At 39.6% G+C, this 25224-nt stretch overlaps 1 protein-coding gene across 1 annotated transcript in view; it reads right to left on the bottom strand.

The window, feature by feature from the left end:
* The window catches only part of LOC127697107 (uncharacterized), a 154823-nt gene that overhangs the window by 15906 nt on the left and 113693 nt on the right, over positions 1 to 25224 (bottom strand). Inside the window, exons 7-8 of the mRNA XM_052199947.1 lie at positions 11973 to 12174; positions 11235 to 11339 (exon numbers count right to left, since the gene is read on the bottom strand). Coding sequence (XP_052055907.1) covers positions 11326 to 11339; positions 11973 to 12174 — 216 coding nt within the window. The 3' untranslated portion in view covers positions 11235 to 11325. The remainder of the gene's footprint in view (positions 1 to 11234; positions 11340 to 11972; positions 12175 to 25224) is intronic.

The raw sequence follows: 25224 nt of genomic DNA, 5'->3' as shown, positions 1-25224 counted from the left end.
TCACTATGGAGTAAAAGTGGTCTTCAATAGCAACAAAAACAACAGAAAACCCACATACACGTGGAAACTGAACAATATTCTACTCAATGATACCTTGGTTAAGGAAGAAATAAAGAAAGAAATCAAAGACTTTTTAGAACTTAATGAAAATGAAGACACAACATACCCAAATCTATGGGACACAATGAAAGCAGTGCTAAGAGGAAAACTCATAGCCCTGAGTGCCTCCAAAAAGAAAATGGAGAGAGCATACACTAACAGAATAATGGCACACCTGAAAGCCCTAGAACAAAAAGAAGCTATTTCACCCAGGAGGAGTAGAAGGCAGGAAATCATCAAACTCATGGCTGAAATCAATCAAGTAGAAACAAAGAGAACCATACAAAGAATCAACAAAACCAGAATCTGGTTCTTTGAGAAAATCAACAAGATAGATAAACCCTTAGCCAGACTAACCAAAGGGCACAGAGACAGTATCCAGATTAACAAACTTAGAAATGAAAAGGAGATATAACAACAGAAACTGAGGAAATCCAAAAAATCATTAGATCCTACGACAAAAGCCTATACTCAACACAACTGGAGAATCTGGAGGAAATGGACAGTTTCCTAGACAGATATCCTACACCAAAACTAAATCAGAATCAAATAGGTCATCTAAACAGTCCCATAACACCCGAAGAAATAAAAAGGGTCATAGAAAGTCTCTCAACCAAAAAAAGCACGGGACCAGATGACTTCAGTGCAGAATTCTATCAGACCTTCATGGAAGACCTAACACCAATACTCTTCAAACTATTCCACAAAATAGAAACAGAAGGAACTCTACCCAACTCATTCTATGAAGCCACAATTATGCTGATACCAAAACCACACAAAGATCCAACAAAGAAAGAGAACTTCAGGCCAATTTCCCTTATGAATATTGATGCAAAATTACTTAATAAAATTCTTGCCAACCAAATCCAAGAACACATCAAAACGATCATCCACCATGATCAAGTAGGCTTAATCCCCGGGATGCAGGATGGTTCAATATAAGGAAATCCATCAATGCTATCCACTACATAAACAAACTCAAAGAAAAAAAACATATGATCATCTCATTAGATGCAGAAAAAGCATTTGACAAAATTCAGCATCCTTTCATGCTAAAAGTCTTGGAAAGAACAGGAATTCAAGGCCCATACCTAAACATCGTTAAAGCAATATACAGCAAACCAGTAGCCAACATCAAACTAAATGGAAAGAATCTTGAAGCAATCCCACCAAAATCAGGGACCAGACAAGGCTGTCCTCTCTCTCCATATCTTTTCAATATAGTATTTGAAATTCTAGCTAGAGCAATTAGACAACATAAGGAGGTCCAGGGGATACAAATTGGAAAGGAAGAAGTCAAATTATCACTATTTGTAGATGACATGATAGTCTACTTAAGTGACCCGAAAACCTCCACCAGAGAACTCCTCCAGCTGATAAACAACTTCAGCAAAGTGGCTGGTTATAAAATCAACTCAAGCAAATCAGTTGCCTTCCTATACTCAAAGGATAAGCAGGCTGAGAAAGAAGTTAGGGAAATGAAACCCTTCAAAATAGCCACAAACAATATAAAGTATCTTGGTGTGACTCTAACCAAAAAAGTGAAAGATGTATATGACAAGAACTTCAGGTCTCTGAAGAAGGAAATTGAAGAAGACCTCAGAAAATGGAAAAATCTGCCATGCTCGTGGATGGACAGGATTAATATAGTTAAAATGGCCATCTTGCCAAAAGCAATCTACAGATTCAATGCAATCCCCATCAAAATCCCAACTCAGTTCTTCACAGAGTTAGAAAAAGCAATTCTCAAATTCATCTGGAATAACAAGAAACCCAGGATAGCTAAAACTATTCTCAACAACAAAAGAAATTCTGGGGGAATCAGTATCCCTGACTTTAAGCAATACTACAGAGCAATAGTGTTAAAAACTGCATGGTATTGGCACAGTTACAGACAAGTGGACCAATGGAATAGAATTGAAGACCCAGAAATGAATCCACACACCTATGGTCACTTGATCTTCGACAAAGGAGCCAAAAACATCCAGTGGAAAAAAGATAGCCTTTTCAACAAATGGTGCTAGATCAATTGGAGGTCAGCATGCAGATGAATGCAAATTGATCCATTCTTATCTCCATGTACTAAACTTCACTCCAAGTGGATCAAGGACCTCCATGTAAAACCAGACACACTGAAACTAATAGAAAAGAAACTGGGGAAGACCCTTGAGGACATGGGCACAGGGGAAAAGTTCCTCAACAGATCACCAATAGCTTATGCTTTAAGATCAAGGATTGACAAATGGGACCTCATAAAATTACAAAGTTTCTGTAAGGCAAAGGACACTGTTAAAAGGACAAAACAGCAACCATCAAATTTGGAAAGGATATTCACCAACCCCACATCTGATAGAGGGCTAATATCCAATATATACAAAGAACTCAAGAAGTTAGACCGCAGGGAACCAAATAACACTATTAAAAATGGGGTACAGATCTAAACAAAGAATTTTCACCTGAAGAAATTCAGATGGCCAAGAGGCACCTTAAGAAGTGCTCAACATCAATGGTCATTAGGGAAATGCAGATCAAAACAACCCTGAGATTTCACCTCACACCAGTCAGAATGGCTAAGGTCAAAAACTCAGGAGACAGCAGGTGTTGGTGAGGATGTGGAGAAAGAGTAACACTCCTCTACTGCTGGTGAGGCTGTAAGATGGTACAACCACTGTGGAAATCAGTCTGGAGGTTCCTCAGAAAACTGGACATGAGACTCCCAGAGGACCCTGCTATACCTCTCCTGGGCATATACCCAAAGGATTCGCCGGCATGCAATAAAGACACATGCTCCATTATGTTCATAGCAGCCTTATTTATAATAGCCAGAAGCTGGAAAGAACCCAGATGTCCCTCAAAGGAGGAATGGATACAGAAAATGTGGTATAATTACACAATGAAATACTACTCAGCAATTAGAAACAATGAATTCACAAAATTTTTAGGCAAATGGTTTGATCTGGAAAATATCATCCTAAGTAAGGTAACCCAATCACAAAAGAATACACATGGAATGCAATCTCTGATAAGTGGATATTAATTAGCCCAGAAGCCCTGAATACCCAAGGCACAAATCGCATAACAAATGATTCCCATGAAGAAGTATGGAGAGGGTCCTGATCCTGGAAAGGATCGATCTAGCATTGGAAGGGAATATAAGGACAGAGAAAAAGGAGGGAGGTGGTTGGAGAAGGAATGGAGAGAAGAAAGTTTATGGGACATATGGGGAGGGGGGGATCCGGGAAAGGGGAAATCATTTGGAATGTAAACAAAGAATATAGAAAATAAAAATATTAAAAAAAAAGAAGGGTGGATTTTGTCTGTGCCCCTCAACCTACACCAACACAAACATACACACACACACTCACACTCATACTTGTGTGTGTGTATATATAAACATACCTATGTGCATATGTATATATAAATATGGATATATATGCATATACATATATACACATACTTTTATATATGTATATATACAAACATACATATGTGCATTTATATACATACATTATACATATATGTACATATACATGCATATGTACACATATAAATACTAATCTATACATACACATATACATACATACATATATATACATACATATACATACACACATATATACATATATACATATATATATATATATATATATATATATATATATATACACACACATAACACATCACATATCACTAAAATAAAAAGTGACACAAATGGAAACCTCACAGGTGCTTAGTGATATGTAGGGGTTGGTCCCAACACTTTGATCAGGAATCTGCATGTGAACCCTGAAGGTCCTGTTACCTAACTGGCTCTTCATCTATCAATAAAGATCCTATTGGCCAATGAGCTGGTTGGACTAGTCAGGATTTCCAGCTTCACTACAGTAAGGCTAGCAGATTCAAGGGAGGAGCAAAAGATTCACCAGCTACAGAGGGAGAAAGAGTCACCAGCCATGTGAGATCTAAGGAATATTGGCCATTGGCTACTCCCACACCTGGTATGAGGTTGCAGGCAGGAGATTAGAAACATAATTAAGCTGAGGGTAGATTTAGGGTGCTGAGCTTGGACTAAGGTGACTGAGCACAAAAGCTGAGGGCAGATTCAGAGGTGTGAAGCTGTGGAAGAAAAGTGGGGAAGAGGAGTGAAAAGTGAGGAAGGCTTGGAAGAGCCTGGCCATTGAGCTAAGGCAGATCAACATGAGCTCATCTGAGGATCTGATGGAACCTTATCCCTTGACCTTTATCCTTATCATTCGATAATATGCCACCAGTGATAATCTGCTACACAGACCTTCAAATACTTGAGCATTCTATGAGTAACCATTTTTATCTGTTCAATTAAATACTATTTTTATGGAAATTAGCCGGGGAGTATCAGAGGTATTTGTTAAATTTAGCTATTCTATGCAGTATTATTGGAGAAAAATCAATTTGTTTATTTTCAAAGCCTAAATAATACCAGACATTATGGAGCAAAGAAAGTGGAGGATATGTTTTGCTTTGTTCTGTTTTGTCCACATCCTTCTTAGAAGACAATGTTCCTCCATTTGTCTTTTTGAATCTTTTTGAATCCTGATGAACATCACAGATCAAAAACTAAGGTAATGCCATATATATATGGCATTTTTAGAAAACTATGTATCAAGATTTCTTGCTTAAATATTGTTAATTAGTAACCATTTTTATTTATTTCCACAATGACGATACCATAAAATATTAGTTAAAATTTTGTACTTTACTTAACCATATTAAATAATTTTTCTAAAATAAATGATATAGAAATATTGTCTAACTGGATAAAATTCATTTTCCATTGCCCTTCTTTGTATGCTAAGAAGTAACATCAGCTCACTACAATGGCTCCTTTAGTAAACACACAAAGCATATCTCATACAAGTGTCCAAAAAGATGATTATTTATCTCAATAATTTAAACAAGTAATTAGAAATATGTCTTCCCATCAAGCATTCTGATCTTATCACGTGTTTATAAGAAACAATAATCTTGGAAGCATTGATTTCCTACTTTCATCATTCCTTTTCTATAAAATTTGTCCTTTGAAAAATTCACATACGTAATAGTTCATAATTATTTTTTGTTGCTGTTGTTCTCTCTTTTCCCTTCTAACTTTTGACAGAATACTTCCCAGATGTGTGATGTTCTATTACTTCATGATAGGGTGAATATTACCTCTTTGTGTATAAATGTGTGTATATGTGTGAGTGTGTGTGTGTTTGTGTGTGTGTGTGTGTGTGTGTGTGTGTTCACTTGGGTATATAAATCTGTATTGGACACTGTTAAGCTAATATGTTGGTCCAAATCTGAAGATACTTACTGTCTCAGATTCAGGAGGCAAATGACACAATATAAACCCTGTCAAAAATCTTGTGTATATACATATACATATACACATACTCTTCAAATGTGTGATATTTTTGAAACATGATGCTACAGAGAAAATTTCCCACACTATTTCATGTACCATATAACACTCAAAATACGGGAATATATAATATTTACTAAAGGATACACATGCACACTCATAAACAAACAACAAACAAATGTCAAATCAAATGAAGCATTTATACTTATATTTTCTTTTCCCCTCAAGACATCTAATTGTAAACATACATATATATCTGTATATATGAACCAAAATTCAGAAGAAATACATAAAACTGAAATCTCCAATTTAAATGTCTGATAAGTAATTACCTTCCTTGCAAATGGAAATAATGATGATCATCTCCTATGAAACTAATAACGCTCTTAACATAACATGAAAGACAACCTCAAAATAATTTAACTTTTTATTCACTAGACAGCAGAATCAGGACACATATATGGTCTTTCAAGAAAAACATTCATTTTAGTTTTCTTTACTCTCAAAAATTAAAGTAAATTTCTCTTACATATACGAACTACACTTGAAAGGCACACTATGAGTATATAAATATATAAATATATATTTATATATATATTCATTTTTCATTCAAATGAGTTGATTACTATCTTCTAAAAAATGTGAGTATTTTCAAGTGTGGACTGAAAGTGAGTTGAGTAGAAATAACAAGAAGGATGACAGATTGACAGACAGCCTGGACACTCACCTATTTTGAGCCTGCATCAGTCAGACACCAACTAATGTTTTCTATGCTGGGAGCTTACAGTGACTGATCAGGGGTGAAATCCAAATTTGCCCTATTATTCTCTTCTAAACATTTCATTTTTTCACAATTTTTGAAGTGGATATTCAGGAATAGTATTTATGGATGACCAGAAAATTTATCCCCCCAAACTGAAAATATTGTATCATTGATATCTGTCCTCAAAACGATTGACGAACTTATGAGAACATACCTTAAATTATTTAACTGATAATGTCAGTATCAACTTCATACCTTCTAAAATAATATGAAGGCTATGATCATGGGCAGAGGAGAATATATGTGATGTGGTCCCAGAAAACACCTCCATCGTCATAAGTTAGAGTGCAACTTTGTACACTGCTTCATTTAATCACAGCACTTTTCTCTAGTATGTGCAGAATCACCAACCAGGAAGAACTCAGTGCCTGTAGTTTCCCCTGATTAGTAGCTGCTATTAGGAGAGACCAACTAACACCAGAGATAGCCAGATGGTGAGAGGCAAAATAAGAACATTATCAACAGAAAGCAAGGCAGCATGGTAACACAACAGGAAGTCCTAGATACTCCAACCCACTTGAAAAGAAAGATTTGGATTTAAATTCACAGCTCATGATGCTGATAGAGGACTTCAAGAAGGACATAAATAACTCTCTTAAAGAATTACAGGAAAACATAACCAAACATGTGAAGGAATTGAACAAAACCATCCAGGATATAAAAATGGAAGGAGAAACAATAAAGAAATCACAAAGGGAAACAACTCTGGAGATAGAAAACCTAGGAAAGAAATCAGGAGTCATATAAACAAGCATCACCAACAGAATATAAGAGATAGTAGAGAGAATCTCAGGTGCAGAAGATACCATAGAAAACACTGACACAACACTCAAAGAAAATGCAAAATACAAAAATCTCCTAACCCACAACATTCAGGAAATCCAGGACACAATGAAAAGACCAATCCTACAGATTATAGGTATAGAATAGAGTGAATATTTCCAGTTTAAAAGGCCAGTAAATGTCTTCAACAAAACTATAGAAGAAAACTTCCCTAATCTAAAGAAAGAGATACCTATGAACATACAAGAAGCCTGTAGAACTCCAAATAGATTGGACCAGAAGAGAAATTCCTCTTGACACATAATAATCAAAACACCAAATGCACTAAAGAAAGAAATAATATTAAAAGCAGTAAGGGAAAAAGGTCAAGTAACATTTAAAGGCAGACTAATCAGAATTACACCAGACTTCTTGACAGAGACTATGAAAGCCAGAAGAACCTGAAAAGATGTCATACAAACCCTAAGGGAACACAAATGCCAACCCAGGCTGCTATACCCAGAAAAACTTTACCATAGATGGAGAAACTAAGGTATTCTATGACAAAAACAAATTTACACAGTACTTTTCCACAAAACCAGTCCTTCAAAGATAATGAATGGAAACCTCAAAAAGGAGGGAATTGCACCCTAGAAAAAGAAAGAAAATAATCTTCTTTAAACAAACCAAAAGGAAGAAAGCCACATAAACAAAACTCCACCTCTAATAACAAAAAATAACAGGAAGCAACAATCACTTTTCCTTAATATCTCTTAATATCAATTGACTCAATTCTCCAATCAAAAGACATAGACTAACAGACTGGATATGTAAACAGGACCCAACATTTTGCTGCATACAGGAATCCCACTTCAGACACAAAGACAGATACTACCTCAGAATAAAAGGCTAGAAAACAATTTTCCAAGCAAATGTTCCAAAATAGACTTTCAACCTAAAGTAATCAAAAAATGTAAGCAAGGGTACTTCATACTCATCAAAGGAAAAAATCTACCAAGATGAACTCTCAATTCTAAACATCTACGCTCCAAATGTAAGAATACCCACATTCATAACAGAAATTTTACTAAAGTGCACATTGCACCTCACATTATAATAGTGAGAGCCTTCAAGAGCCTACTTTCATCAATGGACAGATCATGGAAACAGAAACTAAACAGAGACAGAGTGAAACTAACAGAATTTAGGAACCAAATGGATTTTACAGATATCTATAGAACATTTTGTCCTAAAACAAAAGAATATACCTTCTTCCCAGCACCTCATGGTACCTTCTCCAAAAGTAACCATATACTCGCCTTGGACACAAAACAGACCTCAACAGATATAAGAAGATTGAAATAATCCCATGCATGTACCCTATCAGATCTCCAGGGACTAAGGCTTGTCTTCAATAACAACAAAAACAAGAGGAAGCCCACATATACATGGAAACTGAACAACATTCTACTCAATGATAACTTGGTCAAGGAAGGAAGGAAGGAAGGAAGGAAGGAAGGAAGGAAGGAAGGAAGGAAGGAAGGAAGGAAGGAAGGAAGGAAGGAAGGAAGGAAGGAAGAAAGAAAGAAAGAAAGAAAGAAAGAAAGAAAGAAAGAAAGAAAGAAAGAAAGAAATTAAAGACATTTTAGAATTTAATGAAAATGAAGGCACAATATACCCAAATTTATGGGACACAATGAAAACAGTGCTAATAGGAAAACCCATAACTCTGAATGCCTCCAAAAAGAAACTGCAAAGAGCATACAATAGCAGCATGACAGCACATCTGAAGGTTCTAGAACAAAAAGAAGCAAATATACCCAAGAGCAGTAGAAGGCAGGAAATAATCAAACGCATGGCTGAAATCAATCAAGTGGAAACAAAAAGAAATATACAAAGAATCAACCAAACCAGGAGCTGGTTATTTGCAAAAACCAACAAGATAGATAAACCCTTGCACAAACTCACCAGCGGTCACAGAGACCATATCCAAATCAACAAAATCAGAAATGAAAAGGGAGACATACAACAGATACTGAGGAAATTCAAAAAATCATCAGATCCTATTACAAAACCTATACTCAAGAAAACTGGAAAATCTAGATGAAATGTATAATTATGAAGAATCATACCATGTACCAAAGCTAAATCAGGATCAGATAAATTATCTAAACCATCCCAAACCCACTAAAGAAATAGAAGCAGTCATTCATAGTCTCCCAAGCAAAAAAAAAAAAAAAAAAAAAAAAAAAAAAAAAAAAAGGCTCAGGATCAATCAGATGGGTTTAATGCAGAGTTCTATCAGACCTTCAACAAAGACCTAATACCAATAATCTTCAATGCCACACCAACACCAGGAGAATCTGTTTGACAAGTTCCACAGACTGAGAATTCAACTTCAAAAGAAAGAGGTCTACTGGAGCCAGTTGTAGAACTCTCCCCTGGAGCAAACATACTGAACCCTAGTTCTCATGGCAATATTTCTGTTCTGTTCTCTTTCATTCATTCCTTAGTTACAGGTTCCTGGGAGCCTAGACCATGATCTTAAGCAAGAATAATGGTTACAAAACCATGCCTTAAGTTGTGGGTCACTAACACCTCTCCAGGTAAACCAATGCTTTACTTTTTAAATCATTTATAAAATTATTATGATAGATGAAAACTTTCCCAATAATAAAATTTCATATGGCTACACGTGTGACATTAGAGGTGGGTTTTGTCATATAGTAAAGAAAGCATTAATTTTAAAGAATTAAAATAGTTTAAATTTATGTGTTGAAGATTTATAAAAAATCAGGCATTAGATGCTAAATAATAATTAACCATATTGGGCAGGAAAGTTAGCTCAGCGGTTGAGAGCACTGAACATACAGATTTATTAACCTGTTCTTGGGAATATGCCATTAGCCTTGGATGACCGCCCTATTGAATACATCCTTTTAGAATTGTTATATTTTAATGATTTATATTAATAATAATGATGTTACCTGTCCTGTTTCTGATTCACTACACTGATGTACTTTCAGAGCTGTAATGCTCAGATGATGATTGTATTTTACTGTACCAAATGACTTTTGTTGGCGTTAATGATTGTTTCACTGGATACAGATTCTAAGGGTTGCTACATTTGATTTTTAATGTATAAAAACCCCTGCTTGAGAGCTGCAAAATACCCTCAGATTCAAGCTGCCTCTGTGTTTGTTTCTGTTTCTCACAGCTGAATCCTTACCCACCTGAACATCAAGGACCCTCATCACAGGGACCCCCATACCCAGATGGGGTGACTGTGGCACTTCAAACTATTCCACAAAATAGAAACAGCTAAATATCATAATCCTTACTTGCTCCCTCTTCTACCTCCTAGGCCTAAGAAGATGGACAAGAAAAGGACACCCCCTCAGTCCCATATTCTACAAACAGTACAGAAGACTGGAGAACAACGGGAAAATTTGAAGCTTTTCCCAACTGTAAGCATGGATGATGGAGATCCAGAATGGGAACCAATCTCCTTTAAACTTCTTAAGGAATTAAAAGACAGATAGAATAAAAGAAAGTCATTGAGTGAATGCAGCTGATTCCAACCTTCCTAAGTCTTTCTGATTCTCCTGCCTCACTTACATTTATTTATCTAGTGAGTGTATGTATGCAGGTATAGGCGTTTCCCAGCTCACAAGTAGAGAACCCCTCTGTCCAGACTAAGGCTTCACAGACAGTGCCTAACCCAGCCATTTCACTGGTCCAATACAGCATTTTTAAGATGCAGGAATAGAGGCTGGAGAAACAGCACAACTGTAGGTTGCTTGCCTAAAGCATGCACAAAGCCCTGGGTTTGGCTTCCAGTACAGGACAGCCAGCCATGAAGATGCAACCTATATTCTCAGCACTCACAGGCAGAGGCAGGAGGGTCAGAAACTGAAGATTATCCTTGAATAGGGAGTTCAAGGCCAGTCTGAGATATAAGATCCTCTATTTCCCAACAATAAAAGGCACAGAATATTAACAAAAGCAGAACAAAACAAAACACTATTTCTCTAATCTGTAAGATAAGAGGAGTCTAGTAACTGGTAAGGAATATACTCTATAAAACTATTCTCAAGTCTTGAAAAACTATTACTAAAGAGGGCATTTATACACTTCTGGAACACTGTGAACGAGATCAGTACTTACTTGATAATCATTTCTCTTAATATTTGGAACATCCATGTCGTGAGTAGAGGGACAGATATCTTCATGTTTTCTGCCAGTGAAAATGTCAATTCTAACAAGGCGTATCTGACAGAGGCAAGAACAACAGGAAACATGGTTAATCTTATTTATTATATATAAGTACACTGTAGCTGTCTTCAGACACTCTAAAAGAGAGAGCCAGATCTCATTGTGGATGGTTGTGAACCACTACTTGGTTGCTGGGAATTGAATTCAGGACCTTAGAAAGAGCAGTCAGTGCTCTTAACTGCTGAGCCATCTCTCCAGCCCCCTTTCAACTCTTTCAAAGTCATCTTACTTTCTTTGAAAAAGTTGCAGGGGCACAGAATTGAGATTCGTTAAGTATCCAAAACCCGAACAGTTTGGTGGCATCAAAACTCAACACACTAAGTAACTCAGGACTTCAATTAACAAGAGTCCCCAGAAAGTGAAAACCAAGTCTCTTATAATTATAAGAACTGGATTGCCTCAACTAAACAAAATGTTTTAGATCACCAGGATTCAATAAAATTTTTGTTTCCAGTTAGTGAAACATACTAAGGGCCCAATTAAAGAAGAGCATTATTCAGAGCAATGCCTGATCTTTCAAGAGACTGAGGTTAGAAAAAGAAGTTATTTTAAGTATAGAAACCTCATGATGTAGAATGGAACACAAATGATCTTATCAGTGAAGCCAAAGAATGACTTGGAAGGACCTACCTTGGCATGACCATGCTTCCCAGTCTTGGAAGTTGACATCTCCATGACTTTGCTTGGTTCCCCCTTTAAGCACCAGGAAGCTATTTTTGTGCAGGGCTGAGCACTGCATAGGAGAAGTGCTGGAAGCCCCTGCATCTCCAGTAGTGAAATCAATTTCCTCTGCCATGGTGGGCTGGGGAGATGTGTGGATATTCTGAGGGAACTAGGCAAAAAGTTTGTTTGCTTTTTAATAAAGGGCATGCAGGCCGGCAGCCCTTCAAAGGAGGTGGGATGGAAGAGTTAGCAGTAGAGTGAAGGCGACACCAGCACCTGGCCAGCAGGTCCAGTCTCCACCACCCTACTCAAGAAGAGCCCATGACCTTCCTGTGCAGGAATGCGGGGCCCGGAGCCTCCCCCCACCCCATCTCGGCTGCCAGGGCATCAGCCACGCCGCAGGTTCAGGGAAGACTGGGACCCGAGCACCCGGCCGGTGGCACCTGGCCCTCAGCTTGCCTAGGGCCCACAGCAGCGCCGCCCTGAATCCCGGTTCCGCCCAGCGGAGAAGGGCCTGAGCCCAGGCGGTCCCGAGCTTGCCGTCCTCTAGTTCCCGTGCATCTCGGCTCCTCGCCTCGCCCGGACCCTGGCATCACCCCCTGCATTTCCTGCCGCCCCCCCCCTCTACTCCAGGCCCAGCCACAGGACTTCACCTTCCGGCCCACACCACATCACTCTGTTGTGATCTCCAATCCCTGCGGCTGCAGCAGAGCCCATGGCCTCTGCTGGTCCAGGAGACTGGGCGGGGCGGCCAAGCTTCCCACACCCAGCTTTCAGCCCTGGCCCGCCCCCATGGGGCCGCCCATCCTGCCTGTGACACACTTCCGGGATAGGCCCTGGCACTCCGCAGGCCCCGCCTGCAGACCTCCCATTGGCTAAAAGCTTCCTGAGGTCCCGCCCCATCAGGTGAAGCTTGCCCAGGAAACCCCAAGTGCTACAGAGTAGTGCACTCTTGATATACTAAAGATTTTGTTTAAAATAAGGTTAATGTTAGAATATATATGAATAAGGTTTCAGAGTTTTGAAAAAGAAAATCAGATATACAGTCACCCCCGTAATCAAGATACAGTAGAATATTTTCACATCCCGTACTGTGCCTCTTGGTCATAAACCCTGTTTCCACTCCCACTTTACACCCAGCCAGACCTTCCCAACCAGTAACAGTTAAACTTTTTTAATCCTCATTTTGAATTATGGGAAAAGGCCAGGACAGTGAAGCAAGTTCCCCTGAATCATATCACTTGTAAAAGTCAGTCAGAATTAAAGTTAAAATCACTTCTTTGTCTATCACCATATTCACATAAGATTTGTTTTTAAACCAAATGACTATTCGGCAAATACAGTGACTTCTTCTGAGGTCTCTAGAACACTGAAGTAGCAAATTGTGAGCCCTTGATTCTAGGAGAGTTACAGGATTAGGTTCCTTGTGGGTCCCTGTGGCCACATTTCCATGGGGAACAAGTGATTGATATGTTTATTTCTATAAGAGGCACATTATTTCATATAGATTGTTAACTTTGGGTGTGTGGCTGATAGCACTATGATGTAAGCCTGAAGGTATTTTATCTACACATTTGTCTTCTCTATTTGGCACAACAGAACCTTGTGCATAGGAACACCAGAAAACTTTTCAGCATGGTATTTGGGGGGCATTTCAAGCAGGGAAATCAACAGATGGCATAAGGTGCAAATCAGAAAACAAAGCTCTGATAGCGGCGGCGGCGGCAGCAGTGCAGTAGTGGCTGGTCCAGCTGAAGGGCCATCAGCAGTGGAACCAAGGTGACACAGGGTCCAGTTAGGCCCTGCGCCCACGACCACTGACCTTCGCTGACCAGCCGGGCTGCAAGCAGCTGCGGTTTTGCGGCGCCTTTCACTGCACGGAAGCCACTTCAGATCTCGGCCTCCCGCCAGTCAGGAGAGGATCACCTCCATCTTGGTTTCCGGACTCCAGAGAGATCGGACAGACTGAGGTACACAAACATAATCCGAGGCCAACACCACAGGGGTCTGAGCCCGACGGGCGTTGGCCTGCACCCAGGCCCTGGGCTGTTCGGGAGGCCATCAGGGTGCCAACCCAGCCAGGAGGTTTTTTGCCCTGGCCTGCACGCGCGCTGCCATTTTGCCTGCAGGACGACAGAGAGCTCCAGCGGGCAGAGCCATAGCAGGCATAGATTGAAGCTAACAAAGTGGGGGGTCTAGGCCCCAAAAGGCCCAGGACTGACCCCAAGAACTGGGCGGCTTGGTGGGCCATCTGTGTGTCAACCCGCCCAGGAGGTTGTTTAGCACAGCAGACTCTCCCAGAGCTTTCAGGGAGCGTGAGCACGCACGCCCACCATCCTGGTCACCTGGCAGACCCAATTAACAGTCATAGCCCTAGGGGAACTTTGCTCAGACCTTGGCTTCCCAGGCTTTTGCCTGGACTCAGGGCCTGGGCAGCCAGGCTAACCTTGTGTGCGCCAGCCCGGTTGGGGGATCGGCTGCCCAGCGGAGTGATCAGAACACAGGGGAGTTCCCGGCAGCATACATCCTCGGCGTTCCCTGGGGGTGCACACAGGCTCCATCTGGTCCACAGACACAATCTGGGCCAAGGCCTCAGGCAGGAGCCCTCAGCTCAACTCTCTCCGCTTCCGGATCCAGATCAGCCAGGGCTGCTGCACCACATCTCCAGGTCCTGCAAGAGGCTAGAGGGGCTTCCGGGCAGCCAGCTGGGAGAAGTTGGTGTGCTCCGGTGAATCCAGCGGGCCCCAGCGGGAGCCTTTGGGTGCCTGCTTCAGGATCTGAACAGCCTGGGCAGCAGCACCCTGTCTACAGGCAGTGCAGGAGGTAAGCTGTGCACCAGAGGCCAACTGGGAAGGGGCAGCTTGCACTGGTGAGTCCAGCACTGACAGGACCAACTAACCCCAGTGAGAACTAGATGGCGAAAGGCAAACGCAGGAACGTCACTAACAGAAATCAAGGCAATATGGCAACATCTGAACCCAATTCTCCTCTACCAGCATGTCCTGGATACCCCATCGCACCAGTAAAACAAGATTTGGATTTAAAATCACTGGTCATGATGCTGGTACAGGAACACATGAAGGACATACTTAAAGAAATTCAGGAGAAAATGGATCAAAAGTTAGAAGCCCTTGCAAGGGAAACACAAAAATCATTGAAAGAAATCCAGGAGAATACAAAAGCCAACAATGAGGAAACGCAAAAAAACACTTAAAGAAATACAGGAGAACTTTGGTCAACAGGCTGAGGTCATGAAAGAGGAAACACAAAAATCTCTTAAAGAATTACAGGAAAGCACAAACAAGCAAGTGAAGGAGCTAAGCAAAACCATCCAGGATCTAAAATCAGAAGTAGAAACAACTAAGAAAACTCAAAGGGAGACAACTTTGGAGATAGAAAGCCTTGGGAAGAAATCAGGGGACAGAGATGCAAATATCAACAACAGAATACAAGAGACAGAAGAAAGAATCTCAGATGCTGAAGATTCCATAGAAACCATGGTCTCAACAGTTAAAGAAAATGCAAAATGCAAAAAGCTTGTAACCCAAAATATCCAGGAAATCCAGGACACAATGAGAAGACCAAACCTAAGGATTATAGGCATAGATGAGAGTGAAGATTTACAACTTAAAGGGCCAGCAAATATCTTCAATAAAATTATGGAAGAAAACTTCCCTAACCTAAAGAGAGAGATGCCCAGGAATATACAAGAAGCCTACAGAACTCCAAACAGACTGGACCAGAACAGAAATACTTCCCGTCACATAATAATCAAAACACCAAATGTTCTAAACAAAGAAAGAATATTAAGGGCAGTAAGAGAAAAAGGGCAAGTAACATATAAAGGAAGACCTATCAGAATCACAGCAGACTTTTCACCTGAGACTATGAAGGCTAGAAGGTCCTGGGCAGATCTCATGCAGACTCTAAGAGAACACAAATGCCAACCAAAAACTACTATATCCAGCAAAACTCTCAATCACCGTAGATGGAGAAACTAAGATATTTCATGACAAAACCAAGTTTACCCAATATCTATCCACAACCCCAGCCCTACAAAGGATAATAGGAGGAAAACACCAATACAAGGAGGGAAACTACACCCTGGAAAAAGCAAGATAGTAACCTTTCATCAAACCCAAAAGAAGTTAACCAATCAAATTTAAAAAATAACGTCAAAAATGATAGGAAGTAACAATCACTATTCCTTAATATCTCTTAACATCAATGGACTTAATGCCCCAATAAAAAGACACAGACTAACTGACTGCATACGTAAACAGGACCCTACATTTTGCTGCTTACAGGAAACACACCTCAGGGTCAAAGACAAACACTACCTTAGAGTAAAAGGCTGGAAGACAATTTTACAAGCAAATGGTCTCAGGAAACAAGCTGGAGTAGCCATTTTAATATCAGATAAAATTGACTTTCAACCCAAAGTCATCAAAAGAGACTCTGAGGGACACTTCTTGCTGGTCAAAGGAAAAATACAACAAGAAGAACTCTCAATCCTGAACATCTATGCTCCAAATGCAAGGGCACCCTCTTTCATAAAAGAAACTTTATTAAAACTCAAAGCACACATTGCACCTAACACAATAACTGTGGGTGACTTCAACACTGCACTTTCCTCAATGGACCGATCAGGAAAACAGAAACTAAACAGGGACACAATGAAACTAATTGAAGCTTTGGACCAATTAGATTTAACAGATATATAGAGAACATTCTATCCTAAAACAAAAGAATATACCTTTTTCTCAGCACCTCATGGTACCTTCTCCAAAATCGACCATATAATTGGTCACAAGACAGACCTCAACAAATATAAGAAGATTGAACTAATCCCATGCCTCCTATCAGATCACTATGGAGTAAAAGTGGTCTTCAATAGCAACAAAAACAACAGAAAACCCACATACACGTGGAAACTAAACAATATTCTACTCAATGATACCTTGGTCAAGGAAGAAATAAAGAAAGAAATTAAAGACTTTTTAGAGCACAATGAAAATGAAAACACAACATACCCAAATCTATGGGACACAATGAAAGCAGTGCTAAGAGGAAAACTCATAGCCCTGAGTGCCTCCAAAAAGAACATGGAGAGAGCATACATTACCAGCTTAATGACACACCTGAAAGCCCTGGAACAAAAAGAAGCTATTTCACCCAGGAGGAGTAGAAGGCAGGAAATCATCAAACTCAGGGCCAAAATCAATCAAGCAGAAACGAAGAGAACCATACAAAAAATCAACAAAACCAGGAGCTGGTTCTTTGAGAAAATCAACAAGATAGATAAACCCTTAGCCAGACTGACCAAAGGGCACAGAGAAAGTATCCAAATTAACAAACTTAGAAATGAAAAGGGAGATATAACAACGGAAACTGAGGAAATCCAAAAAATCATCAGATCCTACTACAAGAGCCTGTACTCAACACAACTGGAGAATCTGGAGGAAATGGACAATTTCCTTGACAGATACCAAATACCAAAATTAAATCAGGACCAACTAGACCATCTAAACAGTCCCATAATGCCTAAAGAAATAGAAGGAGTCATAGAAAGTCTTCCAACCAAAAAAAGCACAGGACCAGATGGTTTCAGTGCAGAATTCTATCAGACCTTCAAAGAAGAGTTAACACCAATACTCTTGAAACTATTCCACAAAATAGAAACAGAAGGAACACTACCCAATTCCTTCTACGAAGCCACAATTACGCTGATACCAAAGCCACACAAAGATCCAACAAAGAAAGAGAACTTCAGACCAATTTCCCTTATGAACATCGATGCAAAAATACTCAATAAAATTCTTGCCAACCGAATCCAAGAACACATCAAAACGATCATCCACCATGATCAAGTAGGCTTTATCCCAGGAATGCAGGGTTGGTTCAATAAACGGAAATCCATCAATGCAATCCACTACATAAACAAACTCAAAGAACAAAACCACATGGTCATTTAATTGGATGCTGAAAAAGCATTTGACAAAATTCAACATCCTTTCATGGTTAAAGTCTTGGAGAGAACAGGAATTCAAGGCCCATACCTAAACATAGTAAAAGCAATATACAGCAAACCGGTAGCCAGCATCAAACTAAATGGAGAGAATCTTGAAGCAATCCCACTGAAATCAGGGACCAGACAAGGCTGCCCCCTTTCTCCTTATCTTTTCAATATTGTACTTGAGGTACTAGCTTGGGCAATTCGACAACATAAGGAGGTCAAAGGGATACAAATTGGAAAGGAAGAAGTCAAACTATCATTATTTGCAGACGACATGATAGTCTACCTAAGTGACCCAAAAAACTCCACTAGAGAGCTCCTACAGCTGATAAACAACTTCAGCTAAGTGGCAGGTTATAAAATCAACTCAAGCAAATCAGTGGCCTTCCTATACTCAAAGGATAAGCAGGCTGAGAAAGAAATTAGGGAAATGACCCCCTTCACAATAGCCACAAACAGTATAAAGTATCTTGGGGTGACTCTTACCAAACATGTGAAAGATCTGTATGACAAGAACTTTAAAACTCTGAAGAAGGAAATGGAAGAAGACCTCAAAACATGGGAAAACCTCCCATGCTCATGGATCGGTAGAATCAATATAGTTAAAATGGCCATTTTGCCAAAAGCAATATACAGATTCAATGCAATATCCATCAAAATCCCAACTCAATTCTTCACAGAGTTAGAAAGAGCAATTATCAAATTCATCTGGAACAACAAAAAACCCAGGATAGCTAAAACTATTCTCAGCAACAAAAGAAAATCTGGGGGAATCAGTATCCCTGACCTCAAGCAATACTACAGAGCAATAGTGTTAAAAACTGCATGGTATTGGTACAGTGACAGGCAGGAGGATCAATGGAACAGGATTGAAGATCCAGAAATGAACCCACACACCTATGGCCACTTGATCCTCGACAAAGAGGCTGAAAACATCCAATGGAAAGAAGATAGCCTTTTCAACAAATGGTGCTGGTTCAACTGGAGGTCAGCATGCAGAAGAATGCAAATTGATCCATCCTTGTCTCCTTGTACTAAGCTCAAATCCAAATGGATCAAGGACCTCCACATAAAGCCAGACACTCTATAGCTAATAGAAAAGAAACTGGGTAAGACCCTTGAGGACATCAGTACAGGGAGAAAGTTTCTGATCAGAACACCAATAGCATATGCTCTAAGAGCAAGAATTGACAAATGGGACCTCATAAAATTACAAAGTTTCTGTAAGGCAAAGGACACCATCAAGAGGACAAATTGGCAACCAACAAATTGGGAAAAGATCTTCACCAATCCTACATCAGATAGAGGGCTAATATCCAATATATATAAAGAACTCAAGAAGTTAGAATCCAGAAAACCGAACAACCCTATTAAAAAATGGGGTACAGAGTTAAACAAAGAATTCTCACCTGAAGAACTTCGGATGGCGGAGAAGCATCTTAAAAAATGCTCAACTTCATTAGTCATTAGGGAAATGCAAATCAAAACAACCCTGAGATTTCATCTTACACCAGTCAGAATGGCTAAGATTAAAAATTCAGGAGACAGCAGGTGTTGGAGAGGGTGTGAAGAAAGAGGAACACTTCTCCACTGCTGGTGGGGTTGCAAATTGGTACAACCACTCTGGAAATCAGTCTGGCGGTTCCTCCGAAAACTGGGCACCTCACTTCCAGAAGATCCTGCTATACCACTCCTGGGCATATACCCAGAGGATTCCCCACCATGTAATAAGGATACATGCTCTACTATGTTCATAGCAGCCCTATTTATAATTGCCAGATGCTGGAAAGAACCCAGGTATCCCTCAACAGAAGAGTGGATGCAAAAAAATGTGGTATATCTACACAATAGAGTACTATTCAGTCATTAGAAACAATGAATTCATGAAATTCTTAGGCAAATGGATGGAGCTAGAGAACATCATACTAAGTGAGGTAACACAGACTCAAAAGGTGAATCATGGTATGCACTCACTAATAAGTGGATATTAATCTAGAAAAACTGGAATACCCAAAACATAATCCACACATCAAATGAGGTACAAGAAGAAAGGAGGAGTGGCCCCTGGTTCTGGAAAGACTCAGTGAAGCAGTATTCGGCAAAACCAGACCGGGGAAGTGGGAAGGGGTGGGTGGGAGGACAGGGGAAGAGAAGGGGGCTTACTGGACTTTCGGGGAGTGTGGGGCTAGAAAAGGGGAAATCATTTGAAATGTAAATAAATTATATCGAATAAAAAAAAGAAAGCAAAGCTCTGAAAAACATAGTAAATAGACTGGAAAGAACATGTGTGCGCAATTTGATAGCTGAAACCATAAAAGAGAACACTGCTGTGTTTGACCTCAGCTCAGATCTCAGCACATGCACAGATGATACAGGAAGCACTGTTATTTGGAGGTTTTCTTTTGTGTCTTTCTGTCAACCCACAAATGTAGAATCCAAAAATAGTGAGGATTGAGTATTTTGTTCATTTATTTCTTATAATTTGTTGACTATTTATTTGAGCATTCCCACTTCTGGAATTTCCAGGTAGTTAGAGCCAGCTCCTTGTCCATAAGCTGCTTGCAGTCTGTCAGTCTTATAATTTCCACAGATAAATAGTCCAGTCACAAGTACAGAACACTGACTACAGGAGCTCCTCCTGCTGAGCCTGGGTGTTGGTCACAGGGACCCTAAGGCAGTCTGCATGTAACTTTGAATTTTCTACAGAGAGGCTGAAAGGTTTTTTTAAAAGCTGAAATTAATTCCTATTAATATGTTTAGTTTAACTTAATATGTTGAAATGTTCTTTCACATGTAATTATAAAACTATTACTAAGCTATTGCATATGAGTGTGTTTATTTAAATTAATACTAACATTTTACAATAAGGTGTGTACTTTTTGTTTAACATCTACGTTCACAGGAACCACATTTCAGGTGCACTGTAAGCTGTATATGGCTGGTGCCTTGTCTAGGAACACCACAGATTGGAAAGTATAGCTATAACTTCTCTGGAGGTGATGATCTAATTTGAGATTTGAAGTTTGGGTAGAAGCTGGCAGTAAGAAGCTGTTAAAGTTTGGATGTGCAGTTTCTCCCAAAAGAAAGTCAGGCTGAGCCCTTCTGTTCTCAGTTGGTGGCATGATTTTGGGAGACTTCTAGAAACTTTAGTGGATCCTGACTGGGGTAAAAAGACCACGAATGATGTGTATCTGACATTATCTTGTTCCTGCATCTTTCTGTCTTCTCTGCTTCCCACCATAATGGGGAGAAGATGCTTTCTGATAGAACTCCCAGGCTGAGATGTTGTCCACATACCTGGGGCCAAACCATGAGTCAAAATAAGCACTTCCTCCCTTCAGATGTGTATGGGCATTTGGGCGACAATAAAATGTTAGCCCATAAAGTGTTTAGAAAATGCATTTAAACTAAAGGCAGCAGTATAAGAGCCCAAATGACAGAATTGTGCTTTTATCTTGCAAATAGCTTAGCATGTACCATAAAGAGATGGGTGAATTTTTAGTTTATTCTAAGAGCAGTAAATGATAGAGCAATGCAGATGATGAAATGATAACTATTTTTTAGATTTAGAAAGACCACCCAGTATGATACCTTTATAGGGGAGAAAACTACTAGAAGTAGGAAATTAATTATCAGCAAAATAAAGTTTATTTTTGAGAACAAGTAGTGACTGTGAAGATACAGTATCAAAAGAGTTTTAAAGGAGGAATGGAAAAGTGGTCATAATTAAATGTTGACAGTAAAGATGAGGAGGCACAGAGTGTAAAGAATTTAACTAAGACACAGGGCTTGTTTATTTTTTTAAGATTTCTGTATTTATGACTTGATAGTACACTGTAGCTGTCTTCAGACAGCCCCAAAGAGGGCATCAGATCTCATTCCCGAGAGTTGTGAGCCACCATTTGTTTGCTGGAATTTGAACTCAAGATCTCCAGAAGAGCAGTCAGTGCTCTTCCCCACTGAGCCATCTTCCAGCCCTAAGACACTGTTCTGTGGCATCGATATGCCATCTACTGACACAGAAAATTCAGAAGAAGCAGGTTTGAAGAACTGAGTTCACTTTGGAAAAAGTGAGTGAAAATCCTTGTGGGCAGTGGGATCTCTGCCATGGAGACGGTTTCATTAGTTACTCATTGGCTTGCATGTGATGGATGAAGCTTAGAGCTATAACATAGCTTGAATGATCTGGGAACAAGTAGGCACAGTTGTCTTAGTGCCTCTGAGACTTGGCGAAACACTATGATCAAAAGCAACTGGGAGAGGAAAGGGTTTATTTCAGCGCACAGTTTATAGTCCATCCTCAGGAAAGTCAGGGCTGAAAGTTGTCATGGCAGGAACCTGGAAGCAGGAACTGAAGGCGAGGCAGTGGAGTAATGCTGGTTACTGGCTTCCTCTTCATGGCTTGCTCAATCTGTTTCCTAATGGTACCCAGGACCACCATCCCAGGTGTGGCCTACCTACACTTATCTGGGTTAATATCTGCTTATCAGTGGGTGCATACCATGTCTGTTCTTTTGTGATTGGGTTACCTCACTCAGGATGATATTTTCTAGTTCCATCCATTTGCATAAAAAATTTCATGATTTCATTGTTTTTAATAGCTTAGTAGTACTCCATTGTGTAATTGTACCACGTTTTCTGTATCCATTCCTTTGTTGAGGGACATCTAGGTTGTTTCCAGCTTTTGGCTATTATAAATAAAGCTGCTATGAACATAGTGGAGCATGTGTCCTTATTAAATGTTGGAGCATCTATGGTAGTACTGTATCCTAGTTTCTGAGGAACGGACACACTGATTTCCAGAGTGGTTTCCAGGTAGCTTTCAATCCTACCAGCAATGGAGGGGTGTTCCTCTTTCTCAACATCTGCTCCAGCATCTGCTGTTACCTGAGGTTTTGACCTTTGCCATTCTGACTGGTATGAGGTGGAATCTCAAGGGTGTTTTGATTTGCATTTCCTGATGACAAAGGATGTTGAACATGACTTTAGGTGCTTTTCAGCAATTCAGTATTCCTCAGTTCAGAATTCATTGTTTAGTTCTGTACCCCATTTTTAATGGGATTATTTTTTTCTCTGGAGTCCAGCTTCTTGAATTCTTTGTATATATTGGATAGTAGTCCTCGAATTTAGAATTGGTAAAGATCTTTTCCCAATCCTTTGGTTGCCATTTTGTCTTATTGACAGTGTCCTTTGCTTTACAGAATCTTTGCAATTTTGTGAGTTCCCATTTGTCAATTCTTGATCTTAGAGCATAAGCTATTGGTGTTCCATTAAAGATCTTTTCCCCTGTGTCCATGTGCTCCAGGATCTTGCCCGATTTCTTTTCTATTACTTTCAGTGTATCTGGTTTTATGTGGAGATCCTTGATCTACTTAGACTTGAGCTTTGTACAAGGGCATAAAACTAGATCAAAATAGACTTGAAGTTCTTGTCATACAGATCTTTCACTTGTTTTGTTAGAGTCACACCAAGGTATTTTATATTATTTGTGACTATTGTGAAGAGAGTTGTTTCTCTAATTTCTTTCTCAGTCGTTTTCATCATTTGAGTTGAGGAAGGCCACTGATTTCTTTGAGTTAATTTTATATCCAGTCACTTTACTGAAGTTGTTTTTCAGGTTTAGGAGTTCTCTTGTGCAATTTTCTAAGTGAAGGTATTTCTGGGAGATCACTCTGTCCTGCTGGCAGTGCACAGAGGGAGGTGGAGCCACCTGGCTCCTTGGGGCAAAATCTTACTTATCATTACTTAATGTGGCACTTAAGTAATTTACTTGAGGTAATCCTATCATACCTGGATGCATAAATGACAACATGTTGCTTTCTTCCTTTGCATTTTAATATGTAATCGAAATAAATATTTGTTGACAAGAGGTTTTGTGGGTTTAATTATGCATATATCTATAGGATACTTGGTTTCAAGATATATTACACAATAACAAAAATTCTACAGAAAATTGAGTCTTTACTTGTATAATGCATAAGAATATGATATAATTTATTTGTCTGAATTTCCCAATTTTGATACATTTATAATAAGTTCATATGCTTATCTCCTTAGATGCTAAAAAAGCATCTAATTCTGAAAAAAAATACAACACCCCTTCTTGTTAAAAGTGTTGGAAAAATCAGGAATTCAAGTCACATACCTAAACATAATATGGCCAATATACAACAAACCCAACAGATAACATCAAATTAAATGGAGAGATATTGAATCGACCCCACTAAAATCAGGGGCAAGATAAGGATGCTCACTGCCCCCATATCTACTCAAAATACTACTCAAAGTTCTAGCTAGAGTTCTAAGGCCACAAAAGGGGATCAAGGGGATACAAATTGGTAAAAAATCTAAGGTATCACTATTTACAGATGTTATAGTATACACGAGCAAACCCAATCATTCTCTCAAAGAACTTTTAAAGCTGATACACAACTTCAGCAAAGTGACTGAATATAAAATTAACTCTAACAAATCCATAGCCTTTCTTTATACAAATGATAAATAAGCTGAGAAGGAAAATAGGAAAAAAGCACCCTTCACATTAGTTAAAAATAATATAAAATACCTTTGGGTAACTGTACCCAAACAAGTGAAGTTCTTTTATGATAGAACATCAAGTATTCTAGAAAGAAATCAAAGAACTCAGTAAATGGAGAGATATCCCATGATCATGGATTGTCAAGATTAACATGGTAAAAATAACTATCCAATCCCAAAGACAACTAGATTAAATAAAATCTCCATCAAAATTCCAAATAATTCTTTAAAGACATAAAAAGGGCAATTCTCAGTGTGTGTGTGTGTGTGTGTGTGTGTGTGTGTGTGAGTGTGTGTTCACGAGTGCGTGCCAGACAGAGCAAGCTCCACTAGGCAGTAATGAGGGTCACAGGAGTATCTCCAGCAGCCGCCCCCTGTGAGGGGATGATCACTGCTGCAGGTTGGGAAACTTGATAAGAAACACACCAGCTGCCTCTCAGGCAGGATGTACTCACCACCACCACCATCCTGACCTGTCCAATGCGCAAGACCACAGCTTCCATATTCACCCATCCTCACCCTCTGCCCTCTGCAAAATTCCCTCCCTGGAGCCCCAGAATCCCAGGCAGGCTGTTACCTCTTGCAGAGGCTGAGTAGGGGGCTATAGCAGCAGCAGACACTTTTCAGGGTGACTTTCCTGCATTCCCCAGTGAAAGCCTGTGCACC

The sequence above is a fragment of the Apodemus sylvaticus genome, chromosome 12 (genome assembly GCF_947179515.1).
Source record: "Apodemus sylvaticus chromosome 12, mApoSyl1.1, whole genome shotgun sequence".
Lineage (NCBI taxonomy): Eukaryota > Metazoa > Chordata > Mammalia > Rodentia > Muridae > Apodemus > Apodemus sylvaticus.
Note: the sequence above shows the minus strand (reverse complement) of the source record. Positions and strands in the feature narration are given on the sequence as shown.